Source organism: Mastomys coucha, chromosome X (genome assembly GCF_008632895.1).
Source record: "Mastomys coucha isolate ucsf_1 chromosome X, UCSF_Mcou_1, whole genome shotgun sequence".
Classification (NCBI taxonomy): domain Eukaryota; kingdom Metazoa; phylum Chordata; class Mammalia; order Rodentia; family Muridae; genus Mastomys; species Mastomys coucha.
The window spans coordinates 154,714,641-154,728,864 of NC_045030.1; the positions used below are offsets into that span (position 1 = coordinate 154,714,641).

The following is a 14,224-nucleotide window of genomic DNA, read 5'->3' on the forward strand; positions in this document are numbered from 1 at the left end:
GGAACTCACTCTGTAGACCAGGCTGGCCTCAAACTCAGAGATCTATGGAGTGCTGGGGTTAAAGGCTTGTGCTACTACTACTGAGTAAAACAACCAGTTTTCAACAGCAAACTCAGCACATGCCTAAAACAAACATCAAAATGATGGTGAACTGATGCAAACATTTCACATCTGAGAAAAATGCACTTCTTGTGAATTCTAACACTTAGCCAGATATAATCTTATTCATCAAAGAAACACTGCTGGCACTGTGACTGGAGCCAGGCTCTCAAGGTTTACATTACACTACTGATGGCAAGCTCCTAGTGGGAATATGGAATGGGACGCGATAATGTAAGATAATTGTCAATTTCCAGGGATGGTGTAATCAGCTTTTCATTAATAGTTACATATTGGGACAGAATTGAAATTTTTATGTATCCAGTTGAAATTTCTATCAGGGTCAAATCTGAAATTACATTTAAGCATGTAAGTCTTGCAGAGTACATTCGGTATATACTTGTGTATTTTGCTCAGGATTGCTACTTAGACCATAGATATTTTAGAAATATTAGTTACTTTTAAAACAAGAATAAGTGCTTCATATTTATAATGAATATAGTTAAATTATTTGGCAGGTAAAAGCATCACACACTTTCAGATTTTATATCTCAAATACTCCTGAGGAAGCAATAAGAATAAAAACAACCTTTTATTCTTTTTTAAAGCCTCTTTTTTCAGAGGTTAAGATGTCTACAGAAAATAACATGAAATACTGCAGCTAATGGGAAAACTAAAGGTCTGCTTCCCACTTACATTAAACAGGGAAAAAATTAAACTGACCTGTTATCTGCAATGGAAAATGTGACTCAAAAATTTAATGGAGCCTGGCATCTTTGCTAAATACAAAATTAAATATGATCACTCACTTGAAAGTACCTCTAGTGACATTATGAATGCATTTAGTTTAGGGGAAATAGTTTAACATCTTTTTCAGGAAAATTTTTCACTTTTTCATAACAAACAAAATAGTGGTTATGAAGTCCACCACCACCAAGCAACCTTCATCCTGTCCCATACTGCTGAGAATGAATCAAAGGCAGGATGCACATCCAGGATAGTGAACTGGTAGTATTTGTTGACCTCACTGCCATCATAGTAATCAATCACATACCTAAATTCTGTGCCACAATGATTGATGATCCAGTCATGGTGGTCAAAAGACAGTTCATACCTCATCCAGGAACAAATTCTTGCCCTTGGTGAACACTTTCTTGATTTACCTCCAAATCTTATCAATGATACTCTCTTGCTTTACCTCCAAATTGGACTAATGATGGGTTACAAGGACACTCATGAGCATGAAGGGTTTCCTGTTTCAAAATTTTGTTCCAAGCTTGCTCATTTTTCTGATTCTGAATTCTAATGATATTATACATATCTTTCTGACTAATATCATCATCCTTCCATTTCCATCCTTTCTGTAACATGGCATTCCAGAACATCTGTTCAGAAGGGTAAACCCACTTTTTCTCAGAGTCGGCTCTTGGAAGTGATAACTCCACTCTTGAGGTAGGCAAGTTAAATGGCTGATCTGGGGATGGTATCTGATTAGATGGTGGCATCAGGTTTGAAGGATCAAGGCTCTCCTTATCCTTAGCTGCAGCACCAGTAACAGGGCATTCTACGTAATCATAGGCCCGGTCTTGGTGAGCAGGCACAGAGTGTGCTTTGCTCTCACTGGTCAGGTCAGATGTTGCTGCAGTCAGTCACTGGACAGCCTTTCTTTTATCCTTCATGCATCCGGCATCCTGAAGGTTGGTGATCTGAATTATTTGAGGTGTTTACTGCAGTAGCAGGAGAAGATGCTGAGGAGTCCATGGCTGAGGAGCCCGTTGTGTTCATTCCCAATCTAAAATTCCCAACTGCACCAATCTGTGGCTCCAGCCTAACCTGGACACCGTTCTGTCCCTGAGTCTCCTCTCTGAGTGTCCTGTGCAGCTGCAAGCACGTTGAACCACCAAGCCAAACACTCTCTGCAGCCTCCAACCATACCTGCTGCTTTTCCACATGCAGGGTCACCACTAATGCCTGGTTATGGCTGGCTTTCTCGAGCGCTGTTACTTCCTCTTGGGGTCTTCAGTTCTATTCCACTGATCCACCTACCTGTCTCTGTACCAATACCATGTGGTTTTTATCTCTATTTCTCTGTAGTACAGCTTGAAGTCAGGGATGGTGATTGTACTGGCTGGTCTTGTGTGTCAACTTGACACAGGCTGGAGTTATCACAGAGAAGGGAGCTTCAGTTGGGGAAGTGCCTCCATGAGATCCAGCTGTGGGGCATTTTCTCAATTAGTGATCAAGGGAGTAGGGCCCCCCTTGTGGGTGGTGCCATCCCTGGGCTGGAAGTCTTGGCTTCTATAAGAGAGTAGGCTGAGAAAGCCAAGGAAAGCAAGCCAGTAAGGAACATCTCTCAATGGCTTCTATGTCAGCTCCTGCTTCCTGACCTGCTTGAGTACCAGTCCTGACTTCCTCTGGTGATCAACAGCCATGTGGAAGTGTAAGCTGAATAAACCCTTTCCTCCCCAACTTGCTTCTTGGTCATGATGTTGTGCAGGAATAGAAACCCTGACTAAGACAGTGATTTCCCCAGAAGTTCTTTTATTTTTAAGAATTGTTTTCACGCTCCTGGAATTTTTTCCATATGAAATTGAGAGTTGCCCTTTCTATGTCTGTAAGAATTGTGTTGGAATTTTGTTGGGGATTATATTGAATCTGTAGATTGCTGTTGGTAAGGTGGCCATTTTTACTATGATAACTCTGGGAGATCTTTCCATCTTTTAATATCTTCTTCAATTTCTTCCTTCAGAGACTTGAAGTTCTTGTCATACAGATCTTTCACTTGTTTGGTTAGAGTTACACCAAGATATTTTATATTATTTGTAACTATTGTCTTTACTTTCTTTATTTCTTCGCTGCCCAAATTATGGAGTAGAGAGTTGTTCAGATTCCATGGGTATGTGGGCTTCCACTTGTTTTTGTTGTTATTAAAGTCTAGCCTTGGTCCATAGTGATCTCATTGGATGTATGGGATTATTTCAATCTTCTTGTATATGTTGAGGCTTGTTTTGTGCCTGGTTATTCATTCAGTTTTGGAGAGGGTACCATGAGGTGCTGAGAAGAAGGTATATTCTTTTGTTTTAGGGTGTTCTGTAGAAGTCTGTTAAATCTATTTGGTTCATAACTTCTATTGTTTTCACTGTGTCTCTGTTCAGTTTCTGTTTCAATGTCCTATCCATTGGTGAGAGTGGGGTATTGAAGTCTCCCACTGTTATAGTGTGAGGTTCAATGTATATTTTGAGCTTCAGTAAAGATTCTTTTACAAATGTGGGTGCCCTTGTATTTGGGATGTAAATGTTCAAAATTGAGACTTCATCTGTTGGATTTTTCCTTTGATGAGTATGAAGTGTCCTTCCCCAACTCTTTTGATAACTGTTGGTTGAAAGTCTATTTTATGGGATGTTAGAAAAGCTACTACCACTTGTTTCTTGGTACCCTTTGCTTTGAATTTTTTTCCAGCCTTTTCTGAGGTGTGTTTCTTGTATATAGCAAAATGGTGGATCCTGTTTACATATCCCGTCTGTTAGACTGCGTTTTTCTATTGGGGAATTGAGTCCATTGATGTTGAGAGATATTAAAGACTAATGATTGTTAGTCCCTATTATTTTTGTAGTTGGAGGTAGGTGTGTGTGCATGTGTGTTTTCTTTGGGGTTTGTTGTAAGATGCTTAATTTCTTATATTTTCTTGCATGTAGTTACCATCCTTGTATTAGAATTTTTCTTCTATTATCCTCTATAGGGCTGGATTAGTAGAAAGATATTGTTTAAATATGGTTTTGTCATGGAATTACCTTGGCTTCTCCATCTATGGGGATTGAGAGTTTTGTTGGGTATAGTAACCTGTGTTCTCTTAGGGTCTGTATGACATCTATCCAGAATCCAGAGTCTCTGTTGAGAAGTCCGGTATAATTATGATAGGTCTGCTTTTATATGTTACTTGGCCTTTAATATTTTTCCTTTGTCCTATGCATTTAATGTTTTGATTATTATGTGATGAGAGGATTTTCTTTTCTGGTTCAATCTATTTGGTGTTCTGTAGGCTTCTTGTACATTTATAGCCATCTCTTTATTCAGGTTAGGGAAGTTTTCTTCTATGATTTTTGTCGAAGATGTTTTAGCCCTTTGAGTTGGGAATCTTCATTTTCTTCTATTCCCATTATTCTTAGGTTTGGTATTTTCATTGTGTCCTGAATTTTCTTGACTTTTTGGGTTAGGAGCTTTTTACACTTTGCGTTTTCTTTGACTGATGTGTCAATATCATCTTTGGTATCTTCTACACCTGAGATTCTCTCTTCTGTCTCTTGTATTCTGTTGGTGTTAGCTCCTCATCTCTTTCCTAGGTGTTCCATCTCCAGGATTGCCTCCATTAATTATTTCTTTATTGTTTCTACTTCCATTTTTAGGTCTTGGACCATATTGCTCAATTCTTTCATCTGCTTGATTGTGTTCTTCTGTATTTCTTTAAAGGGGTTCTTTATATCCTCCTTAAAAACCTCTGTAATCTTTATGAGATAGGATTTTAGGTCAGAATCTTGCTTTTCAGCTGTGTTAGAATATCCAGGGATCACTGGGGTGGGAGAACTGGGTTCTGATGGTGCCAAGTGGCACTGGCATCTGTCGCTTATGTTCTTGTGTTTGCATCTCACCATCTGGTTATCTCTGGCTTTAACTGGCCTGGGTGTCTCTGACTGGAGGCAAGTAGAGCTCTGTGACATGGGTGTGAAAAGGCCTTCTGAGGTAGTCAGTGCTGTCTCTGGTTGTGAGAGGGACTGTGTCCCTGGTTAGAGAATGCTTCTTATTTCCTTGGTTAGAGCAGTCTTCCTGTGTTCCTGGTTAGGACAGATGTCCTTTGTCCCTGGTTAGGGCAAAACTCCTAGGAGACAGGCAAGCTTTTAGGTCCAGGGACAGTATCTGCCCCAGTTTCAGATGAAGGTATAGACTGGAAGGACTATGGTGGTCAGGCAGAATGGGATAGATCCCATGACTGCTGAGCTCTGTGGGAGTACCAGCTGGTGTGGGTATTAGGGCAGAGGTCTCATCTGTGTTCCTGGTTATGGCAGACCTTCTAGGAGACAGGCAAGCTGTAGGGTATTCGGGCTCATGCTTGATTTTTATATGATACTGCTGGACAGTTTTTCAAAAAGGCTGTATCATTTTTCATTCTCATCAGCTATAAATAATCCAGTTTTCAGTTTCTCCACATATATATTTTTTCTGCCAAATTTATTATTCATTAGATTTTTTTGAGACAGAGATAGGGTCTCAGTCTATGGCTTAGGCTGTCTTGGAACTCACTATGTACCACAAGCTATCCTGGAATTTAGGGCAATCCTCTTCCCTCAGCCTCCCAAGTGCTGGAATTATGGGCATGAATTACAATGCCTGACTTATTTATTCATTTTCAATGCATATAATTTAATATTTCACCACTTTCTTAGCTGAAGATTTTCTTTTAGACATTCATTTTTGCAGTAGAGTTTCAATATGTTTGCCCAGACTTGTCAAAATTTTAGGCTTACATGACCAACTCACATTCTTCCAGATAGTAAATACTATTTTAAGCTTGGGCTGCCATGACCATTAGCCAAGTTGCCTGCCTCCCTCCTTCCCTTTTTACTTCCCCCTCCCTCCCTCCCCCTCTAATAATGGACATGTCTCCCAAAAAGTTATACTACCACGATCATCCCTCATATAGGTCTTTTACAGCTATAGTGTCTCTCATCAAACATTACCTCCATTTCTGTCTCTAACTGCTGGCTATTATTAATTAATTTTCCAGATCTGTAAAGGATCACTTTTGTAATCAGTATGTGGAAACATGTGAGTGTATCATGTCTTTTGATATTGTTAAATGATGCTACAGGGTTTACACTCAATAGCTATATAATTGGGTTACAAAAATACTCCACAAAAAGTCTCAGAATATTTTAAGTAATTTATGTTTTGCTATTAGACCACATTTGTAGCTATCCTTGGTTGCATTCAGTCACTTGTGGAATGTAGGATACAAGGTGGACAGGTGGGATAGTGACTCTAAATGTTCTTGGTAGTGCACTACTTATGACATAACTTTTCTGATCAAAGGTTTACATATTTAAAGGGCAGTCATCCCGTAACAAGTACTTTTGGTTTTCTTTTGTCTGTGAATGTCTTGTTTTCATTTCTTTCCTAAAGACTAGTTTTGCTGGATATAAAAATAAGTGTATAGGTGTATTTTCTTATATTATTTGAGAAATACTCTCTTTACAGAATTATTGAACAATGAAACAAACAATGCTCAGAGAATAAATAACCTACTTTTATTGGAAAATGTTGGTGGCCAAACTATGCCATGCCGTGTCTATGTTTATTCAGGTGTTGGTAACTTACAAATTTTTTTTCCTGTTCTCCAAACAGGAGAACCAGAAATAATACCTCATGTGGTGAATTACCAAGATCCCGTGGAACAGATTAATGAACACGGTAATGATTTAGTGCACGTTGTTGACGAAGGTGATGATTTAAGATCTTCCTCCATTGTGCTGATTTAGTGGGCTGGCTTTAGGTGATCTTGATAATAATAACATGCATGGAATGCTTTTCATAATGAATCAACTTCTGTAATGATCAACTTCTCCTTTATACTGACCTTATAAAAAATTTTTTACAGACAGTTCTTTAATCTAGATGTGTTAATTCATGTGAACTAGTGGTAGCTAGTTCACATGAATTGAGTTAACACAATTCTAATGAAAACTAATGAAAACTTAAATGTTACTTGAGAACATTTTAGCTTCTCTAGTGAGACGAAACCATATTGCAAACTATAGTACAATGCTAAAATCAATGTTGGTGTTGATACAATTTATAGATTTTATTGGGATATCTTCAGTTTTGCTTCAATATGTGTGTTTGGCTTTTGTAATTTCAGGACATGAGTAGGCTTCCAAATTATTGCAATCAAGGTACAAACATAAGGATTCTACCTGTTGCTCTTTAAAATCTTTTGTCTCTTACACTCATATTTCCGTTCTGCCCAGTCTCAATCACTAATCTGTTCTTCTTTCCGGTTTTGTTGTTTAACATTTTAGTGTAGATATACTCAAATAATGTATACTCAAGTATTTTTTGAAAGTAGGTTTTTATTTCATCCAGTGTAATTCTCTGGAGAATTCATCCAAGTCACTCCATTCATTAGTAATGAGTAGTTGTTCTCTTTTTAAAAAACAACTAAGTACCATTCCATATTATGGTTCAAGCTCCATTCTCTCACTCTGTCTCTCTTCGAACTACCTCTACCCATCCCCATGCCCCTCCCCCCTCTCCTAATTGAAGACTGTTTGGGGCTATTATATTAGAAATAAATAACATGACTGTGATGGTTCAGTGAGTAAAGGGCTTGCTGCCCAAAGTGTGAGGGCTAGGGCTGGAGTCAAATCCTCACCACTCTTCTAAATGGCAGGTGGGCCTGGTAGCCTGCCTATATTCGCAGAACTCAAGATGTAGAGATGGTGGAACCCAAATCACTGAGCTATGGATTCAAGTGAGGGATTTTTGCCCTCTTCTCTCTCTAAGGTGGAGAGCAATGAGGATGACAGTCACTGTCAAACTCTGGCCTCCATATGCATATGCAGATATATATATACCCATAGCAATGCCCCCCACACATGCACTCAGACTACAAAAAGGAAGTAAAGTTGCTATGAATGATAATATTGGTTTTTATGCAAATATAAGTTGTCTTTTATTTGAAATACTGCATAAGAATCCAAGTGCTTGTTTCTATGATAATTGTGTATTTCAATTTATAAAATACTAACAAGCCATCCTGCTGTCTTGTCTCAATGATAGCTGCTATGTGGTGTTCTGACAATATAGATAAATTAGTTTAGTTTTTATTTTATTTCAGTTAAAAGATAGAGAAATCAGTGTCTCTAGCGTTTTCCATTTCCTTCAGTAATATAGGGTTATGACCTACTTTGTCCACGTGCACCTTTCTGTTCTGTCTGTTGTTCTTTCTTTCTCATGCTGCAATACTCCTTCATTATATCCTTTTAGTTTGAAGAACTGAATGTAGGCCACTCTGTAAAGGTAAGTCATCTAGTGCAAATTTTCAAAGTTTTTCTTTTTCTTTTTTTGAGAATGATCTTTTTTCTCCTTCATTCCTCAAGGATTGTACAACTAATACAAAATAATGAATGAGATTTTTAGTTTTTCAGAATCTGACAGTGTTTTACCTATTGCAATGTTCCAAACAGGAGAACCAGAAATAATACCTCATGTGGTGAATTACCAAGATCCCGTGGAACAGATTAATGAACACGGTAATGATTTAGTGCACGTTGTTGACGAAGGTGATGATTTAAGATCTTCCTCCATTGTTCTGATTTAGTGGGCTGGCTTTAGGTGATCTTGATAATAATAACATGCATGGAATGCTTTTCATAAAAGGGACTGTGATGATCAACTTCTCCTTTATACTGACCTCATAATATTGGTACTTTGTTGTTGTGCTTTTGCTCTACATTATTTGATTCTATGATCTACCACCCTTTCAACACTTATTCCGCCCTAATCCTTTAAAACCCCTAACATTAGGTAAAAAAGAAAGAAGATTAGAGGGGAAAGGGGGCATAGACCTCTTTAGACTACTTCCTACTACTTAAGGGCATCAGTTTCCTTGGGGCAAGTTGAATCTTCATTGCCAGATATCTCCAACTTCTCACCTCTTTGTTCACGATCACGTGACAAACTGCAGCAATAAGAACCAGCAGCAGCCTCCTCGGAGCACGCCTCTGGCCTCTATTAGGGTTCTCACATTTATACCCTTTCAAAAGTTGCCAGAATTCCAAACATAAACTCTCTGCAGCTGTGCAAAAATCACACCCCTCCTGGTACATGAGACAAACCATAGTTCACTGGTTATGAAGCAGTTTCTTATCACACACCTGGGATTAAAACAAAAACATATTCATGCCGGCAGTGGTGGCTCACACCTTTAATCCAAGCACTTTGGGAGGCAGAGGCAGGTGGATTTCTGAGTTCGAGGCCAGCCTAGTCTACAGAGTGAGTTCCAGGACAGCCAAGGCTACACAGAGAAACCCTGTCTCGAAAAAAAACAAAAAAATTCACAGAATATAACTGGGATTTTGAAGAAACAAAAATTCTTACTACAGTACTTTTATTACTGTCTTCCCCAAGATTCCAGGGCAGATGACTGATGCTAGTGAAACTATTTCTATTTTCTCTGAATTTAAGATTCATATTCTTTATTCTAATGCCTCAACAGAATTGAGAAGACTCCAGGCTGTGTGACCTCTAAGGGCAGGCTTTCTAAATATTGTATAGTCTCTTTGTATCTTGATTTCTAAGTGTTTATTTCTTAATATTCTTTAGCACGTACCAACAAACATTTTGTCAAAAGATGCTATCATTCAACCCAGCTATTTATCTTCACTGTGATAGCAAGAAATGACATATCAGTAGATGAGTGTGGCTGTAAACAAGTGTACTTTCACACAGCTATGTCCTGGGATTGGTCAATGGATAGTAATTCTAATTCTTGGAAGAGAATGGTTATTTTGTTTCTTGAAGTAGAAAACATTAACAAATTTATAGTTACGTGAACATTTGGGTACACCCTTGTAAGAATTATAAATCAGTGCAATTTTTCAAGGCCTGTTTACATAAAAATATATAGAAATATTTGTGCTAGCTGATTCATTAAATCCTATTTCTACCTGAAGGTATAATAAAATATTGCATTTAAATTTTTTGCACAAGCCAGATGTGGTAGTGAGTGCTTGCCTATAACTTAGTACTTTGGAAGCTAAGGAAAGAAGGCTTATGAGTTTAATCAACCTGGGGCTATATGGTATATACCAGTCTAGCCTGAACTATATAGCAAGACCTTGTCTCAAAACATTGGAGGGTTGTATAAGAATATTATTTTACTAGAATCATGAGAAATTGGAGCCAAATAAGCAAAACTAGTGTGTTAGGTAAGTGGCTTTTGATGTGTGAATGGAATATAAGACAGTGAAACATAATGAGTGATTGATTAAGTGTGTCAGGTTTCAATTCTGAATGCCCATATTCACATACCAGACAACAGTGTGTTTAACTAATTTTGTGACCTTCAACTACTTTCTAATCCTAAATAATAGTTCCTACATCTATGAGACAAAAATAATGATACCAAATATAAAATATTCTTCTATTCTAAGTGCTATATTGTGTTCTCACAATGTAGATAAATTTGTCTGGTTTTCATTTCATTTCAGTTAAGTGGACTCAGACCACAAAAATAAAATAAATTTTATAATTCTGGAACTGTTCAATATATATTAACTGACAAAATTAGCATTTAACTGTACATAAAGTATCATTCCAGTTGTGATTTTAAAAGTAGAGGAGATGATATAAGGAATTAACAGAAGAATGTTCACCTGTATACAGGTGTGTGTGGTGTGTGTGTTTGTAGGCTAGAGGTTGGAATTGTTTATCATCCTCAATTGTTTTTCCCCTTATATTTTGAGACATGGTCTCTCACTTAGTCCACAGTCTTCTGATTCAGTTACACTGTCTGACTAATAAAGTACAGGAACCTTCCTGTCTGTATTTTTCTAACACTAGGACTAGTGGCAATGTCTTGGTTTTGTATGGGTGCTGCTGATTGAATTCAGGTTCTCAAGCTTGTATGACAAGCACTTTACTAACTGAGCTACCTCCTCAGTCTCCACACTTAAATTTTAAAATTGGCTCTATAAGCAGTAATCTGACCTTGTTTAAATAGTTTACCTCTTGGTCTCAGTTTTCTTATCTGGTTAGAGATAATGATAATGAAGTTATTAGAGTGACGAAACTGAGCTTAGAGGTAAATATTGACATGGTAGATAGAACTTGTTCAAGAAATGCTAGTTATTTGAAAATTTTGACTATCGACCATGTAGTTAATATATTGTTTTTAAGACACTTATAAACACTAATTACTATAACTCTGAATGTACTTAGAATGTAAAAGGGAGCAATGAGAATACAAATCAGCATATTTACATATTTACCTGGAACCTATTAACTAAATTTATTCAAGCCAATTATCATAGAGTTGAAATGTGCAAGTTCAAGACTACATAAGATGAACAATTTTGCCAGATGTACTGACAACATCAAGGAGACTTATTTAATGGAAAATGGAAATAATTATAGAAAAATTCCCTTGTAAAATTTGTGTGAATAGACAATTTAATTATCTTGGGTGTTTTAATGATATGTTCCTGAAATTTTCTTTTTCTTTCCATTGTATTTTAATGTAACATTTTAATTAATTCTTTGAGCATATACACACACACATTTTGGTCATCCCTATTCCTATCTCTAACTCCTTCCAGATCCACCCTCCTGTTAACCTTGTGCCCTCTTTGTATTTTTTTAATAGTCTACTGAGTCTAATTTGTGCTTTCTTTCTCATGGATGTGGGGCTATCCACTGGAGCACAGAAAACATACTAGTGAGCTCAAAGTTAAAAAAAATTGATGTCCTTCCTTACAGAAGCCATCAAATGATAATAGCTCCTCAATTATGGGGAGGAGCTACCCCTCTTTGTGCCAGAATGTTCACTGTTTTTTTCTTGTGGAGGCAACCACAGTTGCTTGGATTAGTGAGTGCAAAAGTCCTCTCATATCCAAAATACATTGTTTTTCTCTGGTCTTCTCCAACCTATGGCTCTTAAAATCTTCCTCCTCTTCTGCAATGGTCTTTGAGTCGTTGCATTTGTGGCTGAGCACTCCACTGGCACTTGCTCACTGCACTTTGATCAGTTGAGCTTTTCTATGGCCACTGTCCACTGCACAAAGAAACTTCTTTGATGAAGTCTGATACCTTCATTAATCTGTAGATATAGATACTATATCTATAGTTTGATACTATAATAGTAGTAGTATGTTTTCTCCTGGGGTTCATGAGCTTGCCAAACATGAGTTCTTGGCCATGTATTTCTGCCTATGGAGTGAGTCTTGTATTCAATAAGAAAGTGATTGATTACCTTCATAACATCTGTGCCACTGTTTCACGTCCTGGGCATATCTTGCTATGCTGGTCATTAGTGTAGGTCACAGGGTTCATAGCTGGGTAAAATTGTTGATGACTTTTCCCAGAAGAGGCATTCATTGCACCTTCAGGTACTATGAAAGTTAACTACCATGAGAGGAAGAAACCTGGTCATGTAGTTTGTCCATGACCTATGATCAAAATGTGTGATAATGTTGCCAATGGAGTATTACTATCAAGTTCTGATTTTTCTTGTATTTTAGAAGACTATCTTGGTGATCCAAGAAGAAACATCAGGTTAGCTAAATTTCATTTGGTGACTGCAAAAAATAAGCCAACTCCTACTTATGCAGCCTGCTACTTGGCTAATGTCATATTCTCTGAGGAAATTCTGCCTTTAAGCTCAGATGCTGACCATACTTCACATGGCATATTCATGGATCAAAACAAAATGTCAGCAATAAGAGGTATGTAAAGTTAAATTAGGTATCTTATTTTTATCATTATTTGGTCATTTAATGAATGTTGTTGGCAGTTTAAAAAGAATGATAATGATGTTTATGAGTTTTAGAAATATTCCTTGTACTGGGTGATACTGATTTTACCATCTAATGATGTTGTAGCTCTAAAAGAGTAAAGCTTTTTCCTAGGCTAGTGGACAAAGACCAGTCTTATTGACCATGGTAGTTTCTGTTGAGAAATAAGTCAAGTTTTTAGTATTGAAACCTATGAGGGGAAAGATAAAGAAAAATCTGAATAAATAAATAAATAAAAGGAAGAATAGTCTTTTAGTGCTAGTAACTGACAATATTGAAATAGGATTTCATGGTTAATCCATTATCATGTTAACCTTCCTGCCTTCCAGAAATGTGTACCAAGGTCCTAGGAGTTATAGACACAGAACACTATAAGGCAGAAGTATTATGCTTATAGAATATTGCTCAGAGTCTGGAAGAGGATATGTAGCTGACAACACTTAGAAATTTTTCCCAGTGTGGTGTTGAGGGGGCCTCAGAATCGGACAGCTACTCTGAGGAGGCATCCTAAGGATGACTATTTGAGCTCTATTCCGGAGGAGTTTTTGTTTTTGTCGGAGTGAATGGTGTACAAGGACTATCTTATACTGACAGAATAATTTAGGGGAAAGGAGACATGACAAGTGCATCAGTAAATACAACATGGTGTCTTTGTGTTTACCGTGACAACTTTTCCCTTTTCAGGGTGCTGCTTCTTTTTAGTGATAACATATCAATAAGTGGTCTTAGAACCTTGAAAGAATTGGCACTTTTTTCTTAAATCTCCAAGTTCTGAGTATTGGCCCTTCCCTCCAGATGAGTTTTCAGGAAATTTATGAAACAAAGAAATAATTCAACAAAGCTTCCTCATCAGGTAGAACTTCTAAACTCCCAAGGGAGAAAATAGAGAAAAGAATGCCAATCATAAAGAGATAAGGGCCTTTGTGTTGTTGTTTTAAATGAAACATTTCTTATTCATTTATATGTTAGTTTCTTTTCTAATTTTTGTGAATACTTTCTCTTCTCTGTTTGCAGAATATCTCTTGACAGTTTTCCCAAACTATGACTTAAGGGAAAAAGGAAAAGCATGGAAAGACTGTATTTCTGCCATTAGTTTTTTGATACAGAGTTTGTATACTGAAGCAGAAATACCCACAGTAAGTTACCTTTTATCTTAATGATGAACATGCTATGTCCATGTTGTGTACAACTCCAGAATTCATAGCATGGCACTCAGAATTTTTAGGCCATATGCTGTTTATTTGATTTAGGTAGGTAGAGATGATTTTTCCAAATTACATTGCTTGTTTGTTTTACTACTTGATATTCATGTTTTATAAAATGACTTCAAGAGTAATAAAGTACTATACTATAGTTAACATTAAAATATTTAGCAAGTCTTTTTCCATATCTTACTGAGTCACACATACATACAAAAGCCAGCCATATGTGACAGCAGTGGTGGCCAAGGCTATGCAGAACAAAGCATAGGCCAGGTCCTTCACTACTTGTTCACATCTTAGTGATGGTGTAACTTGTTACAAAGAATGCATGTTTTGAGATTAAACTATTACAGATCTACT

General features: G+C 37.2%; 1 protein-coding gene and 1 pseudogene across 1 annotated transcript in view; one reads left to right on the top strand and one right to left on the bottom strand.

Moving 5' to 3' along the window:
* Bend2 (BEN domain containing 2) overlaps positions 1 to 14,224 on the top strand; it is an 83,674-nt gene that overhangs the window by 62,297 nt on the left and 7,153 nt on the right. The window contains exons 10-13 of the mRNA XM_031383599.1: positions 6,496 to 6,561; positions 8,337 to 8,402; positions 12,390 to 12,593; positions 13,677 to 13,798. Of these exons, the coding sequence (XP_031239459.1) occupies positions 6,496 to 6,561; positions 8,337 to 8,402; positions 12,390 to 12,593; positions 13,677 to 13,798 (458 nt within the window). The remainder of the gene's footprint in view (positions 1 to 6,495; positions 6,562 to 8,336; positions 8,403 to 12,389; positions 12,594 to 13,676; positions 13,799 to 14,224) is intronic.
* Positions 1,015 to 1,860, bottom strand: LOC116095283 (annotated as a pseudogene).